Consider the following 17585-nt stretch of genomic DNA (forward strand, 5'->3'; position numbering starts at 1 on the left):
TATATATATTATCATCTAAAAAGAACATCTTTCAATCATAAATAAAATTAATTGCAAAAATATATAGTTCAAAATATTTCTACTATATATATGAAAGCTTTCAAGAAATTAAAGAAATAATGAATATATATATTTTGATAAATAAATTTCATATATAAATAATTTGATATTCTGTAAAAAAAACTTAAAGATCATAAACAATAACTTATCATGATATTTAGTTAGTAATTATAAAATGATTAGATCCGCTTGAGCGGGCACAACACCTAGTTGATATATACGATAAAATCTAAAAAAAAAATTTGTAAATTAATAATTTTATAAATTAATAAAACAGTACTAACATTATTAATTTATAGAATTTTTATTGTATTATCAATCATTTTTAAGCGATATCCGGTTTAAATCCGGATAGGTTTCCGGTCGGATCCGGTTAACCACCTCTTCTTTTATGCACGTTTCCAATTTCGGGTGGGAAATCTAGAAATTTGTAACTTGAGGCGAATCGCCGCCATGGCTGCTCACGCCGACGACCGAATCTCAAACGCTTCCATGGAAAATCTCACGCGGCAGGTAGAGAAACGGCCGATCTCAACCATCGTCTTCATCGTCGGTACTGTTTCTCTTCTCCTCCGTTGATGATGTTTACTCGATTGTCGAAATTTTCTTCTTCTTCTTCTTCTTCTAATTGATTTTGTGTATTTCGCAGCTATGCAAAAGGAAGCTCAGCCTCTTATCGAAAGGCTCCGCCTTGTCAAAGACGTTAACTCCCCGTGAGTTCTTTCTTTCATCTCAAATGTGATTTTTGCTTTCTTGTCCTTTTTGAAAAAATGAACACTTTATTTTTTTTTGTTTTAATTTTAGGTTTCCAAAAGAGGTGGCTTGGGTTCTGTTTAAAGGAATATATAAAGAGCTGAACATTAATATAGTGTGCCCAGGAAAAGATTCAGCTCTTGGTATGTATGTCTGTTATGTAGATATCTAATTGTGATTGTTACTACATTTGAATGTTATTTGGGTTGATTATGTTTAGGAGTTGATAGTGTATGCACGGTTCCTGCATCTCTCGTGACGTATGCATCTATCCAAGCGTTACAGCCGGACCTAATCATTAATGCTGGAACCGCTGGTGGGTTTAAGGTACATAATGTTTTTCTCTGTCTTATGTTTGCCTCATATGTGTCAGGAAGAAATAAACATTTGTCGTTATGGCCCTTTTGCAGGCCAAAGGAGCAAGTATTTGCGATGTTTATATTGTCTCTAGCTCTGCTTTCCATGACAGAAGGATACCTGTTCCTGTGAGTGCTCTTTTGTATGAGTGTCCAAGTAAAGCTGCTGTTTTTAGTGAACAGATTCCATGTTGTCTCACTTCAGGTCCTTGATCTATATGGTGTTGGTATGCGGAAAGCCTTCCCTACTCCCAACCTTATTAAGGAGCTGAACCTAAAGGTTGTGCTCTGTGTTCACCATTGTGAATTTGTGATCATCATGCAAGTTTTTTTTTTTTAATTATTTCTTGATATGTTCTGTGCCTTTGGTCTTGATGTTCACAGGTGGGAAGATTATCCACTGGTGATTCTATGGATATGTCTCCACATGACAAAGAATCCATCACAGCAAATGATGCTACAGTTAAAGACATGGAGGTACCTTTCTTTGTTCTCCAATCTATGTGTTTCTCTTAATCAATAGCTACTGCTTATTCTGGGTATTTCGGCCAAATTTAGGGAGCAGCAGTGGCCTATGTGGCTGATATTTTTAAGGTTCCTACGATTTTAATAAAAGGAGTAACTGATATTGTGGACGGAAATAGACCAACCTCAGAGGAGTTTTTGGAGAATTTAGCTGCAGTCACTGCCAAGCTTGATGAGTCCATTACCAAAGTGATTGACTTCATCAGTGGAAAGTGTCTTTCAGACCTCTGAAGAGGTTCACGTTTTTTAATAAAGATTCAAGCAAAAGGGAGATGGGTATAGGCAAGTTAGGCGATAGGTTGGAGCAGAATGTTCATTTTTTTAACTCCACTTTTCCTCATGAGCTCTCGTTTTATTGGCTCTCTTTCATATGATGATGGATCATCTTATATGTAGAACTCAACAAGTTTTGATACCCAACAATATAATAAGATTTGCTTTCATTCTTTTTTTGTTCATGCTTGAAATAGCAAGAAACTTTAGTTAGTTTCTCTGGCCTTTTTTTGAAGTCTAATTACACACTCTTGTGTTGGCTACTAACAACTATCCGTTTAAGTTAAGGCAAAGATTATGGAACAAGAGAAAAATCTCAAAGAAGTCGAGTTCCGTTTTAGAAAGAGCCAATGCGATAAACATGAAGCTCCTGATTCTCACACCTAATCTTCACCAAATATCAACTAAACAGAAACACCACACAAGGTGCAGGTCATAAACTTCAAAAGCTGCAGCGTATATATACGCCTTCACTTTGACCCTTTTGAACAGACCCAAGATTTGGATCTCAAGTCTTAACAATTAAAAGAGAGAGAGCAATGGGAAGCATCGATGCAACAGAGTTGGGTTTAGAGAAGAAACCAAATCCGGGGAAGGCTACAATTCTTGCAATTGGAAAAGCCTTTCCTCAGCAGCTAGTAATGCAAGAATACTTGGTTGATGGCTACTTTAAAACTACTAATTGTGATGACCCTGAACTCAAACAGAAGCTTACTCGTCTCTGTAATGTCTTCCCTTTAACCTTTTTCTGTTAAATTTGTATAAGCCTTTATGAGAACCTGAGTTTTTTTTACAGGCAAGACAACGACTGTGAGGACAAGGTATGTTGTCATGTCAGAGGAGATACTAACAAAGTATCCAGAACTAGCCATTGAAGGAGGATCCACCGTGAAGCAGCGTCTAAACATATGCAACGACGCTGTAACCGAAATGGCAGTGGAGGCTTCTAGAGTCTGCATCAAGAACTGGGGCCGTTCTATTTCCGACATAACTCACCTTGTTTATGTCTCTTCAAGCGAAGCTCGTCTCCCTGGTGGCGACCTCTACTTAGCCAAAGGCCTTGGTCTCAGCCCCGAGACACACCGTGTCCTGCTCTACTTCGTGGGATGCTCTGGTGGCGTTGCCGGTCTCCGTGTAGCGAAAGACATAGCCGAGAACAATCCGGGGAGTAGAGTCTTGCTCGCCACCTCTGAGACGACCATCATTGGGTTCAAACCTCCGAGTGCTGATAGACCGTATGATCTTGTTGGTGTCGCATTGTTTGGTGATGGAGCCGGAGCTATGATCATTGGATCCGATCCAGACCCGATTCATGAGAAGCCTCTCTTTGAGCTCCACACAGCAATTCAGAACTTCCTTCCTGGTAAACCTACAATATACGTAGTTTGCATTCCACTGAAACTTATAACTCACACTACTTTTCCATGGCACAGACACGGAGAAGACGATAGATGGGAAGCTAACGGAACAAGGGATAAACTTCACGCTGTCTAGAGAGCTTCCACAGATAATAGAAGACAACGTGGAGGGTTTCTGCAAGAGACTAATAGGAAAAGCAGGACTGGCTAATAAAGACTATAACCAAATGTTCTGGGCAGTTCATCCAGGTGGACCCGCCATCTTGAACCGAATGGAAAAGCGGCTTAACCTGTCTCCTGAGAAGCTGAGTCCAAGCAGGAGAGCTCTCATGGACTATGGCAACGCAAGTAGCAACTCGATCGTTTATGTGTTGGAGTATATGTTGGAGGAGAGCAGGAAAGCCAGGAACATGAATGAAGGTGGAAACGAGTGGGGTCTGATTCTTGCTTTTGGACCTGGTGTTACATTTGAAGGCATCGTTGCTCGAAACCTTGACGTTTGAGCGAAAAAGTAACGGGGGTTTTGGTATTACCTTGAAGCTCAAGAAATGGGGTTTGGTGATAACTAAGGGCTCAAGAAAAAATCGTCTTCTGTTATACAGTCATTACACCAGAGAGAAAAATCATAAAATAATAAGACTTGGAAGCTAAACCAGATGAAATCTTTTTATGATGCTTAAATCTCTCATAGTCTAAAAATATTTCACAAAGCAAAACAACGTAAAATGTGGAATTTGAAAAACAAAGAAAGATTCGATTATCAGAATTAGCTCATCTTTTCCCTACGTTACCTTTGACCAAAGATGATCAAACTTTTCAACAAGTCCAGGAGTTGGATCTTCTCATAACAGGTTTCATTTGTTTATCTTCCTCGAGAGCAACCATACCGACATGTGACGGATCTTCAAGCATCATCTTGGCCACTAAGTATCCAGCGATTGACCAAGTCTGGCATTTACGCGCTTGTTTCCCCACGTATCTCCCTACCGTTCCATCATAGTATTCAGGCCAGTTGTCTTTATGAAGCCTAGCTTCCGCCACTTCAATCGCTCGTCTTGCTATTTGAGGTCGACCCGTTTTGATACAAGCAGCCGTCAGTAGCCAAAGCAACACTGTACCAACGAAGGTCATGTCAGCTTTTGTAACCAGAAGGAATGTGAAGAAGGAGAGTTAGTAAATTTTTACCTGGCCAGGACCCTCCATTGTGGTAGCTCCATCGAGTGTTTTTGGGGTCACAGCCAGTCACTATCTTCCATTCATGGCTTTCTATTGCAGGGTAGCAAACTTTGAGCGGCATTTCTCCGACCAGTTCTTCCCAGCGAGCTTCAATGAGATCCATAATTGCGGTCGACTGCTCAGGAGTAGCCAAGGAAGACAGTATCGCTATACAATTGCCAAGAGCAAACCAACGGAAATCCATTCTTGCTGGGCTAACATTGCCGATGAAGAACCCTCCCTGAGGCGGCATGAAGTCGAAAACCCATTCTGGAAGAGAGTCCGGGATCACGTTGAACTTGTTGACAGCAGTGTGAGAGTACTCCTCTGTCTTGTATCGGTAAATGTCATTAAGCTGCTTCAAGTCAAGCCAAAAGTAGCTCCTCATGTGGTAGCTCAATGCATGAAGTCGCTTCACTATCTGTTCCACCATCTCTTTACCTTCTCCTTCATGTTTGAGTAGGAGGAGAGCACACCTTAAGGCCATGAAGAAAAGGGCTTGAATCTCTATCGGGTAACCATAAACTCCCTAACACACACACACACACAAAACAGATAGCTCAAAACAGTCTTCGTCTAGAAAGAATCACTATAAAGAAAAACTACTAAGAATAAGATGGACTTTTCTCACCATCCTACGATCAATCATACAGCAACCATCAGCGCACAAGAGAGTGGGAAAGGTATCAAACCCCTCAGAGAGACACAGGCTTAATATCAACCGTATACCCTTCTGGCATTCAGGCATGTCAGCAAGAGAAGAGTCTCCAGTAGATTTGGTGTATGCTCTGAGCAGAATAATCCACCAGAATCCAGAATCAACCGGCGCCACTCTCCCAATCGCGCTCTCGCCAAAATCAGCTATCAACGTCTCATGGTTTCTAACAGGATCATGAAAGACTTTGAAGCTAGCAGGCATAACTCCTTCGCCAAGCTGGAACCTATCAATCTTTTTCTCCCATGACTGTAGACGAAGAGTCTTCAAAAGGAAGTTCTTCACTATATCCGGCTCTCCGTTCATCAAGAACGCTAAAGCACTTGGTACAAAGTCTCTCACAAACACCTAAAAGACAGCAGATTTAACAACATCAGGATAAAAAAAAATGTGTGTTTTATTTAGTCAGAAACTCACCTGATCATAGTTGAGCTTTTCCTCAGAGTTATCCACCGCAGCGATTGTCCCAACAGGCTGTCCACGGAAGTACACCATAGACCTTCTCAAAGCGTCCCAGGCCTCTCCCACCATAGGATGAGACTCGAATCCCGCCAGTGACCGAGGGGTATTGAATCCAACGCTAGGTGAAACAACCACACAATCTTGGACGACTCGAGAAGAAGCATTATCCGCGTTGTATCGAAGCTGTGGTGGTGGTGAGGTGGACATTTCAGTAAGAGACCTTTCTTCAAGTGATCTCAGTCTTTCGATATTCAACGGCCTTGGCTTCTCTAGCAGCAGCTTGGAGAAATCAATGTCATCAAAATCGTCCGATGTATTATCAGCAGCAGTCTTGGCGTCGCCGTTCACGTGATTAGAAGTCGACATTTGCGTCGGATTTTGATTCAAAAACCTAGCCAAACAGTCCAATGATCAATCACTCCCTGCATTTCTAGAAATCGATCAGAGTTTCTTTTTTTTTTTATCGCAATAAGGTTCACACACAACGAACAACAGTAGCATGATCAAACGTAATCAATCAATCACAACGACATCACGCATAGAACAGATCGAAAACGGAACTGTCATCGAGCTAAAGCACGCAAGCGATTCTTCGGCGGAGATCCGGGAGATTAACAAAGGAGCGATACAACCTCACTAATCGTAAATGTTGCTCCTAATCACAGAGAAAGACGTAGAGAGATAACGAACCTTAGTTATAATCGAGTGTGGAACGGAGAAGGAGACGAAGGAGCTTCGCACTCTGCTCTGCGTCTCTCTCTGTGATCACGAAACAGAAGAGAAGAGAAGGGAGAGTATATATATAGTAGTATCAGTTAGTCGAATAAGTAATTGAACGGCGAAAGGGTAGACGTATCAGCCATTCAACAAAATAAGGAGGGTTTGGGTCCACGTGTACGGTCCAGATGTGATTGTAGCTACCGGTAAGGTGCAAAAAGTTAAGTCTTCGCGAAGCCATGCATATCATATGAGGTTGTTGAGTTTTGAATTTCACCGGTATTATCTTCACTATAAGTTCTCATAGGATATCTTCACAATTTAAAATGTCAAAAATAAACACTCTCTACGAGATATTTTTAGAACTCTATTTATACACGTACAATTTTTAATTTATTTTCTATTTGAAAAGAAAATAAATTTTAATTATTTAATAAAATATATTAAGAAAAACACTGGTTGAGATATTCAACTTTAGTACTCTGGTGAGTATCTTGCTGTTTATCACTGAATAAAAGCAATACTATTAATGGTTCTAATCCCAGTATCTAACTTCTTAATACTCTTTCCATTTCTAATTGTAAGTAGTTTTGCTAAAAAACACAAAAATTTAGAAAGTTGTTATTCTTTTAAAAATATCATTTAATCAACTAATTTAACCAATTATAAAAAACTTTAACATTATTTCAATGGTCATATTATTTTTAATAAATGAAAAAAGTGTATGTAAAGTACTTATATTTTGAAATAATTTTATTTTAAAACTATTTACAACTAGAAACAGAAGGAGTAAAAAAGAAAAATTGGAAAGAAAAATGTGAAAGTATTGTATAAAAGAGCCTGCATACTCTACCAAATCTCTACATACATGTGGCAGTATATATGACTGATGCATATTAAATAGACAAAATAAATTTAAATAGTTTTACAAAAATACATTATAATATTAATATTAAAGTTTAAATATTTTTTTGGGTTATTGACCAATGGAACTACTCTAAAGATGTTTGATTGTTGTATGGTGGAAGCGAATCTGGTGCCATGCACAGGCTGACTACTTGTTGGTTTCAAAATACTTTTAACCTATCAAATTTAAATTGGAATCACATTATATAATCAAATCTCGTTGGTAATGAAACAAAAGAAAGGTCTAATAATAGTTAGTTTCCAACGTTGCCAATGCTTGATTTGATTAGTCTCTTTTGCCAATGCTTGATTTGATTTATTTACTTACTGGACTTTTTGGGGAATAATATAGGGTTATCTCTGGTCTGAGAAAGTTTTTTTTGTAAAGCCCACTAAATAAAGGCCCAAATCAAAACAAACCAGTGTTTCTTCGTTTGTTTCTTCTTCTTCTTTGTTACCTCTGTACAGCCGCTTCTGAAACTCCTTCTCGAGACATCATCTCCATTACCTTTGGAGAGGAAATTTAAATCACTTATATCCCTTACTAATCTTCATATCCTTCATATTCATTAAACCATATAAAATTACGAAATTAGCCTTAGAATAAAGAAAACATCAAAATTAGAAAAAAAAAAAAAATCAAACCGACGAAATGGAGATATCGATCTCCTATACCGACCGTACGGACAGCAGCTCGATTGCACGATTGCGGTTTGAGGAGATTGCGTTTTGGAAAAGGGAACCCGATCGCTCGATTGATTGCTACTCCGGCAAACTCCGGCCTCACTCCGATTCGGTCCTCCGTCGTCTTCCGGCGCTGTTTAAGGGTCGAAGAGGTAGGTTTTAGAGGAGAACGAGGCTCTCGGTTTTGGGGTTCCAAAGCTCCTCTCTTGAATGAGCTTAGAAAATGGATTTAGATGTTGCATCCTGGTATCTATTATTATACGATTCCATTATTAGTTGAATTGAGTAGGAGAATGGTTGTATTGTTCGATTCTAGTGCGCTGAATGTAGATTCAACCTCAAATTCAAAACGGGTACGACAGTAGAACTAGAAAAAACTAGTATTACTGATGATTATTGTAGAACTAGTAAAACATGTATAACTTCGAATGTATAATGGATGGTATTGAATGGTTTTGGCAGGCTACAATGAGCCACAACGTCATCATACACTTCAGATGTGAAGGTCGCATGTATTGTTTAGTGTTGAAGCATGCTGTGGAGGAGATAGATCTTTCAATGGTAGAAGCACGCATATGCAAAAAGGTGGGGCTTGATGAATGTAATGTGAAGTTGAAATTGAGTTACATTCCACTGCTGGTTGGGAGTGACGAGAAATTCGTCATTTGTGATGAGGAGGATCTTTGTGGTTATCTTTTGTCCCTTGATAAAAACAACCGTAGGTGCATTTTGTTGGTGGAGGTCATCGAAAGGTTAGAACTCTCAGAGCAACTTTCAAGAGCGGGCAAACCAAGTTCAAAACGAAGTTCAAAAGCGGGGAAACGAAATTCTGTAGGTATGAACTATGAGGTGTGCCATTCGAATGATGATGAAATCGGAGATAAAGCCATAACTCGATATTATGGCGACAATCAAGTTAATAAACAATATGAGTAGAGGATTGTGGCGATTGAAGATGGAACCTCCTGTTTTATTGAAAAGTTTTACTTTGTTTTATTTGACTTTACTTTATTTGTCCTTTAATACCATATAATTTTTTTTATCAAAGACTTAAAAATAGATACATTGAAAAATTTTACTTTGTTTTATTTGACTTTGATTTATTTGACTTTGCTTTATTTGTCATTTAGTATAAATACTAGTTTCTAGAATCAAAAATAAATACATAAAAATAAATATAAATACTAATTTCTAGAATAAAAAATAAATACATAAAAATAAATATAAATACTAGTTTCTAGAATAAAAATACAAATACTACTATGGATAACTGTTTTCTGATTTTGTATTACTAGTATGACTTTCTTTAATCGAATTCGAAATCAAAATGTTTGAAATTGGAAATCAGAATAAGAAATATTATCTTTAGTAGTCAAAAAATGTTATATTCAACATGAAAAAAATATATTATACTCTGCAATCAAAAAAACAACCCATCACACTACATACACTTTCATAGACATTTTGTGAAATATGTGATTACTCAATATTAGATTCCATTATAAAATATGTTTTCACACTTTTATTACGTAAAACACCAATATTCATCTTTTCGAATCTTATATTTTATTGTACAACTAAAAAAGTGTTTTATAATTACATGTAATACTAAAATTATTGAAAATCACCGAAAGTACAACTATTTGGTAATTTTGTACAACTACTATCTTGAGTAGAACTACGTGTATATATTAGGCGGGATTTCGAAAAAATTTAGAATTTTTGGCGGACTTTTATGAGTCAAGGCGGGATTTTCGAGGGAAAAATAGATTCCCATTTCCCTCTCTCTTTTCTCTCTCCTCTCTTCTCTCTCTCTTTTCCTCGATTCCTTCCTTCTCCTCTCCCAGAGAATCCCCTCGTCTCTCTATCACCTTTCGCAAATGGATCCATGGGTTGAGAATCAGGAAAGGAAGGAGATGAAGAAGATGAAGAAACATTTTGACATGCTTCAGTTTATTTGCGATGCTGAACACGGGATTCCAACTTCGTGCCCATGTGGGGGACGAATCGTCGACGAGGTTTCTACTAATCCAACAGATAAGGATTTTCTACCAGGCCGAAGGTACTTCACTTGTAATGAGTACAAGGTAATTTACATTTTATCTACTTCCTTAACTTATGCAAAATGTCAAACTGAGTGCAACCATGTGAAACTTGCAGAATGATGGGTTCCACTTCCGTCAACCATGGGTTCTCGGGGTTGAGGAAGAGGTTCGCTCCTTAAGGCAGGATGTGGACAAAATGGCTGAAGAGATGCACAAAATGGCTGAAGAAATTGCTCAGCTTAAGGACCTTCTTACCCGTAAATGAGAAGCCTTATGTTGTTTGGATTTGTGTCTTTAGTTTGAGATCAGATCTCCTTTAGTTTCTGCAATAAGCCTTATGTTTGGATTTGTGGAATTGTGTGATGTTGTGTTAAAGACTATCTCCTAATTAATGTGATGTTGTGTTAAGATTACTGGTTTTCCGTAGTAATACCAAAGTTTTCCGTAGTAATCCATAGTTCTCGAACAAAACACTTAAAGTTAAAGTACAACAAAATAAAGTTTTCCGAAGCATACAACACGATAAAGTAGCTAAATTCATCACTCCAAATTCATCACTTCAAATTCATCCAACTCTTTTCCTTCCCTTCCTCCTGATGCGATCCGGAGGTATGATCTTCACCTCCTTAATCTGATCTGGTACATTCCAAGAAGACATGTCGGGCACAACACAAAGTGTCCTGTCATACGCCAAAGCCCACAATTCCGTCCAATAGTATTTTGAGCACAGCTCATGGATATTAAGGCCGCCATCAACATTCGTAGTGAAATAGATGTAAGCTGCCAGTCCGTGCAGGCAAGGAAACTTTTCATAATCCCACACCTTGCAAGTACAAGATTTTTCAACCAAGCTCGCCCAAAACATCTTTCCAGCAGTGTCAGTGATCTCGTACTTAAGCTCATAACTATTAATCTCCCGTACAGATAGCTTTTGTGCAACATCCCATAGACCGTGCAAGTAGTTCTCAACCAGAGGCACCAGGCTTGTATCGATTGATCTAGAAACAGCTTCCTTCCGTTGAGTGAACCAATCAGAGAATTTCCTGACGATACAATCCAACATTGGTATTAATGCCCACGTCGTTGCCTCTTTAAACACGCTCTTCATTGATTCCACACTGTTGATTGTATCGAAGTTGTACCTGTCACGTGGGAGAAAAACTCTTGCCCATTTGTCCTTTTCAGTATGTTCCTGCACATACTTGTACACAGCAGGATATCTTTTTTCAAATGAGTCGTAAGCAGAGTTGAAGTCATCCACCGTGTAATATCTGCCCAACTCCATAAATTTATGTCCGACTATAACCTTGTTGACGTTACCAGCATGCCATTTCACCTTTTCCTTCAAATGCCATAAACAATGCCCATGGTGAGCCTCTGGAAACACGCTTCCTATAGCGAAGATCAGACTCTGATTTCTTTCACTCATGAAAACCAGTTCAGAAGAGTCTGGTATAACACTTTTAAGCATCTCGAAAAACCAAGTCCAACTAGTAAGATTCTCACTATCTAGTACTGCAAACGCAAGTGGATAACTTTGACCATTAGGATCTTGAGCTTCCGCGAAAACTAGAACACCACCATATTTGTTCTTCAGCGATGTCGCATCCACAGCTATCACTTTCCTCATAAATGCAAACCCTTCAATGCAAGCTCCCAAAGCTATGAAGAGGTACTTGAATTTACTTGCATCATCCAATTTCACACAAGTTTTTGTTCCTGGATTCACTTGCTTTAACATGTACAAATAGCTATACATCATCTTGTAGCTCTTTTCCGGACTACCAGGTATACCACTTACATGATTGCTCATTGTATCCTGCCCAAACCAGAACAAACCAAGTTATCCACAGTTCTATTAGTTGTCCCGAGTTATACAGTTAAAGTTATCCACAGTTCTATTAGTTGTCCCGAGTTATACAGTTATACTACAATTATCATGAACAAGGTCGATCTAAGTCCAATGAGAAGCGAGATGCCTATACATTCTCCAATTCTACTGCCTATACATTCTCATTCAACCATTGGAATGCATTATATACCAATGCATTTCAATTGCAAATCCATTAGAACTTACTTCCAAAAGAAAGCTCAAAGCGGAGATCTGAGACCACAACTTACGAATACGTCAGGTGATTGGTTTAAGCAGACAACGGCGGCGGCGGTAGAGAAGCGGCAGGAGAGAAGAGTGGAGATCGAGCAGAGCTGGGAGAGAGGCGAAGGAGGAGGAATCGTCTTAGCCTCTTGTCATAGTTTCTCTTTCGCGATAGAGATAAAGAGGAAGAGAAAAAAAGAGGTGAGATAAGCGATTTCGATCAGAAATCGCGTTTGCTTTTAGGGATTTTGTTGGTTTAGTTGGTTTAGTTGTATTACCCATATAAATCAGACGGGTCATTGGATGAGTGGGTCTCGGGTGGATTTGACCCTGGTTTCCTTTGTAAATATCATCACTTATGTTGGCTTATTAGTATTTCACTCATTTTTCGATTTAAATTTAATTGTAAAATGAAATCTCGTTATAACGAGGATATCATGGCTTTAAATTTTTCTTCCACGGGCATTGGAGACCATTTCTCCTCTCAACTGCCTTTATTTCCTTTATTTTTATTCGGTATCCTTATTTCCGTCAAAACGCTGCGTTTCGCTCACTCTTTCGATGAAGTCGGTCGTGTTCTCGTGCTGCGTATAAATCGGGGCACGCAATAACTGTTGGTCATTTTCGTTTTTAAAAGCTGGTTTTACTGCCTTCCAACTTGTTTTTATGCTACATGATGATGGACATGAACCACCTGGGCTTTGAGTTTTTGTGCTACATGATGATGGAGCAAGTAGAATAAGATAAAATAAATTTAAACTTTGCTTTTACTAGTAAAATGTAATAAACACATTGGGTTTATGATCATTTACATAATAGAAGAATACAGTTTATGAGAGTACTGAGTTTTTTACTTTTTGTACTCGGTAAGAAAAACAAAAATGAAGAAACCCATCTTCAATAACTTCATTACAGAAGACAGTTGCGGAAGAATCGAATTTCCTGTTATGCAATTAAAAACAAAAGGGTGTAAGAATTAAGAAACTGCAATTTGTGTACGAAAAAAGTTTGCAAGTAATTTTGAAACAAAACAAAGGGGGGGTCTTGTTTACCTTAAGAGCAAATGTAATGTCTGCTTCATCTACTCTTAGGCTCACTCTCTTTAACTTATCGTTCCGAGCCTGACTTAGTTTTACAATCCCCTGTGACAATCCAAATATGATTATTATGTAAACCAACACAACATGAGAATTATTCTAACTCATATGATCTCCTACAAGTTGTTGAGTTTTCTTTGTAAGAATGAGTTAGTACCTGGTCATTTAGCACCGTACACATGTTGGTGAACTCTGTTATTCCAGCTGGAGTGATCATCGAAGATTTACAGATTTCCAAGTATAACTTATTTAACTGCATCGAAGTGTGTCAAAACAGAGACGTAAAACATTATGTATAATGTCTTTTTAAGACTTTAGTGATGTGTTTTGTGTATTGTTCATTCAATAAAAATTATTACCTCTGCAATGGTTCTGTCCTTTTTGCTTCCTCTAAAGGCCTTTGCAGCAGAACAAACTATGATCTGCAAGTTTTCAATAGAAGCAATGTGATTACAGTCCACTACTAACTTTCAGATTATGTCTACTTAGCCATAACCAAATACACACCAGCATGTGGTCTTAAGTTTCTTTGTGACATCATATTTGTTCTCTATAACTTTTAGAATATAATTGTAAAATATTATATGAACTATACTTTAGATCACACTGAAAACAGAAACTAAAATTTTTCATATGATGTTGTAAGCATATTAAGACTTGAGAACCAGAAGTACCAGATATCCGTAAGTCTATGGTGATGTAACTTACTTGCTGGTGTTGAGGAAGAGACTGAATGGTGTCAACTACTGGAGATTTGAAGGTTTTGGCCAGTGCTGCTAGCATATGATCCATCTTGACCTGTAGAGTAATCGATGATAAAAATTATGACATTAGACCACATATATTCTATGGATCCTTCATATTAACATCGTTATTAAAGTAGAAGGAAAGTACTAACCACTTGATCCTCTGTAACTGGAGTTTGTGGCTCGTGATCTATTGATCCTTTAACTTCTGTTTCTAAGATTTCTAAGGCACTCCTGAACATCAAAAATCAATATGAAAAAAATTGGGGTTGTCAACTTCAGTGTGATAATGTCAAGAGTAAATTACAATATATAGAAGATAGTACTCTCATTCATCTTATGCAAATTCAGAGAAAACTTTATAAGAGTATTAACCTGCAGACAGATAGAGCCTTTCTCATGTCTCCTGATGCAGCTGATACTTTCTGGAACAACGCAAAAATAGAGAACATAAATATAGAATGCCAAAATGAAAAAAGTGGTCAACTATACAGGGAGTGAAAAATGTCAATAAATATTCTTACCCTGGCGCAAAGCTCCAAGGCTTTTGGTTGAAATGCAACATATGGAAGTTCCTGTTATAACAGTTTGAAGAATAAGAATTTATGATCAAATCGATTATGTATAAGTTCTAGATTGGTCAAAATTTATTTACATGGTTCTGAATCGCTATTCATTTTTTTCTTGGGTTTCTTGAATACCAACTACATTGAAACAAAATGTTCTTTGTGGCATTGGTAACGGATCATCCTAATTATTTACATCATATTTTCACTAGCTTCACTAGTCACTAACTGAGGCGTTTCTCTCTCTGTGAAAGCATATTATACCACAAAATAGACTTACCACAAGCCTCTCCTGAAGTATCCTTAGGATCTGTTGCATAGAATAGGCAGGGAAAGTGACAACCAAAGGTTTGCCTGCATTAATTTGGGAAAATAAGTTGGAGTAAAGTCAACTGTTTCTTTTTATCAAAGTTAAGGGAATCTTCTAACTGTTAAACAATGATGAAGAAATACGTACAATTAAGAGACTTCAATTTTGGAAGGAAACGATCTGCAAGGTCTATTGCGTTTGCTACACCTGGAGAATGAATACGACAGATAAACTTACAAACTTTGTATGATCATAGGAAACGTGGTACATATATGAACGTTAAAATATAACCATGATCACAAAGAACAGTACCTATAAGTATACATCTCGAAAATGGCAAAGTTGTGAGCATAAAAAGCTCGTGAAGGACACCCCGATCTCTTGTGATCAAGTAGTCCATCTCATCTGCAATAATTAGCCTGCAAATTAAGTCTAAATTTTTAGCAGGCTTAAACAAAAAAAATATATATTAGTAGGTGATCAAGTCAGAGCAACCACAAGAATGAAAAAAGAACCTACATCATCTTTGAGCTGGGTGATTCTCGCTTTTGAGAAAACATAATCTGAAGTTGCTCTAGAGGTGAAGAGGAGCCAATAGCTTTCTTCCCTGTCTTGTTTTCACCAAGTATCTGAAACCAAAACAACCCAATAAACAACTACACCGAAATGAAACCAAGAACTTGGAGGTATTTGAATTGCACAAGGCCTTACCTTGGAGAATATATCTGTTGTTTTGGTCAAAGACGTGCAATTAACAGACACTGTTTCCAAGCAAGGCAAGCCTTCCTGAAAAAAAAATCACAAAACGAACATCAGTCTTTTAATATTGTGATAGATTCACACTAATCACAACTCCTGAAGATAAAAAAAAAAACACAAGATTGATCACCTGCTTTGCCCAGTCTTGAGCTTGTTGTCTAACTTTCTCCATCGACAGTGACTTCCCAGTTCCAGGACAGCCACATATGTACAAACTCCCAGCCTTCTTCTGTTCCATGCAACCTTTTACAAACTCCAAAACACGTCCTTGCTCGTCCTCACGGCAAACAACAGTTGATGGTGCCGTGGAAACGTGCAATGCCTCCTTCACAGCTTTCATTTGATCCTCATCTGTGCAATTAATCTTTGTACATCAACAAAACTGAGAGCATTGAAATCAATACCAACACTGAAAGTTCCATGTATATACCTCTAGGATTCCACTTCGATTTAACATCTAAACAATCAAATTGAGTTTCTGGCTTTCCGTTAGATTCTTCCTTAACCTCCTGCAATCGGATAATAAATCAATTATAAATTCAAACAAGTAATCGATCTAGTGATGAGTGATAAATCCAATTAGAACATCAATCGGATTGAATCCACTCATAACTAAAACAAGTCTTAAATCGCTAGAAATTTACCGCCATAGGCGTCCTTGGGATTGAAACAGCACATCGTCGAGGAGATTTCAATTTCATCGGCGTAGAGACCTCCGCGGCGGAATCAGATCTCAACTTCCGCTTTCGAGGAGTGTTGACTTCGACGGTGTTCTCCGATCTGGCGGCGGCGATATGCTCGTGAGATGAGAAACTTGGTCCAGCGATGGTAGGCATCGTACGTTGGCTGAAGGAGAGGGAAAAGAGTCGAGAGAGATGGAGATCGAATCGAAGGGAGGTGAAGAATGAATGAATCTCATGGTCGAGACTGGCCTTCTTATGAAGAGATGTCGAAAGAGGAAATGGTTGGAAAAAAAAATGAAAAACAAAAAAAAAAAACAAAAGAGGGAAAATTGGAGTAGCGGGAAAACGTTTTCACCGCCTGTTTTTATTCGGTTGCCGTTTTGAACAATCAGCTTCGCGGCAGTTTTATTGGGCCAGTTAGGCTTTAACAATTTATGGATTCCGTTTAGCCTGTTAATGGCCCATCTATATTTTTCAATATCCTCTATTGGCGGCACAACTTGTAGAACTGAATATAGAAATCTACGTGATCATTGTTCAAAAAAAAAAATCTAGGTGATCGATGTGTCAATGCACTTATATTTATTTTATTTCTACATATATATAATCATTCAGGTATGAGATATCGATGATATACAATGACGTGGAGATATTTTTTTCATCTATCTGGTTGGTTCGTTATAGAAAAGGGATATCCACATAAATTGATGATATATCTTATGGTACATAGAGAAATAAAAAACAAGAGTGTATTGAGAGATACATACGAATGATATATGAAAGCAAAATTTGATAAATACTAGGTTGAAAGAAGATAAGAGATGATAAGAATGGTGGCCTTTTGTAGTGTCTCATTCCATCTGATTCTCAAATTGGCTATTGCATCTTATCAATAACCACCACCTAAGCATGGCTTTCATATACACATGTGTTTGGCTCTATATTATTGTGCTCAAGTAAATAAGATTGCATTTTAATAAAAGAATGAAATTTGGGTTTTATTTAATTCATATACTTTTTGTAATGCTTCTTTTCGATTAAAGAACAAAACTAGTTCAACGTTTTAACGAGTGATTGTATATATACTTGTACAATAATGCACAATAATGATCACTATGCCTAATGCACCCCCAAAATTTGAGTGTGTTTGTTGGGAGTGACTTCGTGTACGGTCAAAACATGATACGTGAAGAAGGCACTGAACAAGATCTTCACTGAGGAAGCCGGCAAGCGACCAAACCTCTTCTACGACAAGTATGC

General features: G+C 37.9%; 6 protein-coding genes across 8 annotated transcripts; 3 read left to right on the plus strand and 3 right to left on the minus strand.

The window, feature by feature from the left end:
- Positions 1-454: 454 nt before the first annotated feature.
- Positions 455-2186, plus strand: LOC108823051 (5'-methylthioadenosine/S-adenosylhomocysteine nucleosidase). The gene is made up of 8 exons (XM_018596278.2): positions 455-613; positions 710-773; positions 865-956; positions 1034-1140; positions 1224-1298; positions 1375-1449; positions 1554-1646; positions 1728-2186. Exons 1-8 carry the CDS (start codon positions 514-516, stop codon positions 1923-1925), a joined length of 804 nt encoding a protein of 267 aa, XP_018451780.1. The 5' UTR covers positions 455-513; the 3' UTR covers positions 1926-2186.
- A 263-nt stretch (positions 2187-2449) lies between these two features.
- On the plus strand, positions 2450-3977 carry LOC108823050 (type III polyketide synthase B). The gene is made up of 3 exons (XM_018596277.2): positions 2450-2690; positions 2764-3330; positions 3401-3977. Exons 1-3 carry the CDS (start codon positions 2507-2509, stop codon positions 3826-3828), a joined length of 1179 nt encoding a protein of 392 aa, XP_018451779.2. The 5' UTR covers positions 2450-2506; the 3' UTR covers positions 3829-3977.
- On the minus strand, positions 3974-6562 carry LOC130494417 (probable alkaline/neutral invertase B). Of its 3 annotated transcripts, none has more exons than XM_056998406.1 (5): positions 6408-6562; positions 5673-6139; positions 5172-5603; positions 4511-5069; positions 3974-4437 (listed from the first exon to the last, which is right to left on the minus strand). In XM_056998406.1, the coding sequence occupies exons 2-5, from the start codon at positions 6081-6083 to the stop codon at positions 4142-4144; spliced, it is 1698 nt and encodes a 565-aa protein (XP_056854386.1). In that variant the 5' UTR covers positions 6084-6139; positions 6408-6562; the 3' UTR covers positions 3974-4141. The 3 variants fall into 3 exon arrangements, with proteins under 3 accessions (XP_056854386.1, XP_056854385.1, XP_056854387.1); XM_056998405.1 differs by having other exon boundaries at positions 5673-6108; positions 6408-6561; XM_056998407.1 differs by lacking the exon at positions 6408-6562 and having other exon boundaries at positions 5673-6387.
- Positions 6563-9733: 3171 nt separating this feature from the next.
- LOC130503842 (uncharacterized) lies at positions 9734-10443 on the plus strand. Its single transcript, XM_056998403.1, has 2 exons — positions 9734-10111; positions 10185-10443. Exons 1-2 carry the CDS (start codon positions 9905-9907, stop codon positions 10332-10334), a joined length of 357 nt encoding a protein of 118 aa, XP_056854383.1. The 5' UTR covers positions 9734-9904; the 3' UTR covers positions 10335-10443.
- A 191-nt stretch (positions 10444-10634) lies between these two features.
- On the minus strand, positions 10635-11882 carry LOC130503843 (protein FAR-RED ELONGATED HYPOCOTYL 3-like). Its single transcript, XM_056998404.1, has one exon. The coding sequence runs from the start codon at positions 11880-11882 to the stop codon at positions 10635-10637; it is 1248 nt and encodes a 415-aa protein (XP_056854384.1).
- Positions 11883-12913: 1031 nt separating this feature from the next.
- On the minus strand, positions 12914-16636 carry LOC130503841 (cell division control protein 6 homolog). Its single transcript, XM_056998402.1, has 16 exons — positions 16287-16636; positions 16073-16151; positions 15773-15993; positions 15595-15669; positions 15403-15512; positions 15196-15302; positions 15031-15090; positions 14854-14927; positions 14532-14582; positions 14383-14432; positions 14160-14241; positions 13970-14059; positions 13621-13683; positions 13419-13514; positions 13217-13306; positions 12914-13106 (listed from the first exon to the last, which is right to left on the minus strand). The coding sequence occupies exons 1-16, from the start codon at positions 16476-16478 to the stop codon at positions 13074-13076; spliced, it is 1473 nt and encodes a 490-aa protein (XP_056854382.1). The 5' UTR covers positions 16479-16636; the 3' UTR covers positions 12914-13073.
- Between the last annotated feature and the right edge of the window lie 949 nt (positions 16637-17585).

Source organism: Raphanus sativus, unplaced genomic scaffold (genome assembly GCF_000801105.2).
Source record: "Raphanus sativus cultivar WK10039 unplaced genomic scaffold, ASM80110v3 Scaffold1172, whole genome shotgun sequence".
NCBI lineage: Eukaryota > Viridiplantae > Streptophyta > Magnoliopsida > Brassicales > Brassicaceae > Raphanus > Raphanus sativus.

Excerpts from the sequence above, each read along its gene's own strand:
- LOC108823051 (XM_018596278.2), top strand. The coding sequence starts at position 514 with ATGGCTGCTCACGCCGACGACCGAATCTCAAACGCTTCCATGGAAAAT. Across the intron at positions 774-864 it reads GTCAAAGACGTTAACTCCCC|GTTTCCAAAAGAGGTGGCTT; the intron begins GTGAGTTCTTTC and ends TTTTAATTTTAG. Across the intron at positions 1,647-1,727 it reads CTACAGTTAAAGACATGGAG|GGAGCAGCAGTGGCCTATGT; the intron begins GTACCTTTCTTT and ends GGCCAAATTTAG.
- LOC108823050 (XM_018596277.2), top strand. The coding sequence starts at position 2,507 with ATGGGAAGCATCGATGCAACAGAGTTGGGTTTAGAGAAGAAACCAAAT. Across the intron at positions 2,691-2,763 it reads ACAGAAGCTTACTCGTCTCT|GCAAGACAACGACTGTGAGG; the intron begins GTAATGTCTTCC and ends TTTTTTTTACAG. Across the intron at positions 3,331-3,400 it reads AATTCAGAACTTCCTTCCTG|ACACGGAGAAGACGATAGAT; the intron begins GTAAACCTACAA and ends TCCATGGCACAG.
- LOC130494417 (XM_056998406.1), bottom strand. The coding sequence starts at position 6,083 with ATGTCGACTTCTAATCACGTGAACGGCGACGCCAAGACTGCTGCTGAT. Across the intron at positions 5,070-5,171 it reads GTATGATTGATCGTAGGATG|GGAGTTTATGGTTACCCGAT; the intron begins GTGAGAAAAGTC and ends TGTGTGTGTTAG. Across the intron at positions 4,438-4,510 it reads CAATGGAGGGTCCTGGCCAG|TGTTGCTTTGGCTACTGACG; the intron begins GTAAAAATTTAC and ends TCGTTGGTACAG.
- LOC130503842 (XM_056998403.1), top strand. The coding sequence starts at position 9,905 with ATGGATCCATGGGTTGAGAATCAGGAAAGGAAGGAGATGAAGAAGATG. Across the intron at positions 10,112-10,184 it reads TCACTTGTAATGAGTACAAG|AATGATGGGTTCCACTTCCG; the intron begins GTAATTTACATT and ends TGAAACTTGCAG.
- LOC130503843 (XM_056998404.1), bottom strand. The coding sequence starts at position 11,882 with ATGAGCAATCATGTAAGTGGTATACCTGGTAGTCCGGAAAAGAGCTAC.
- LOC130503841 (XM_056998402.1), bottom strand. The coding sequence starts at position 16,478 with ATGCCTACCATCGCTGGACCAAGTTTCTCATCTCACGAGCATATCGCC. Across the intron at positions 14,242-14,382 it reads AAGGCTCTATCTGTCTGCAG|GAGTGCCTTAGAAATCTTAG; the intron begins GTTAATACTCTT and ends TTTGATGTTCAG. Across the intron at positions 13,107-13,216 it reads ACATTACATTTGCTCTTAAG|GAAATTCGATTCTTCCGCAA; the intron begins GTAAACAAGACC and ends ATTGCATAACAG.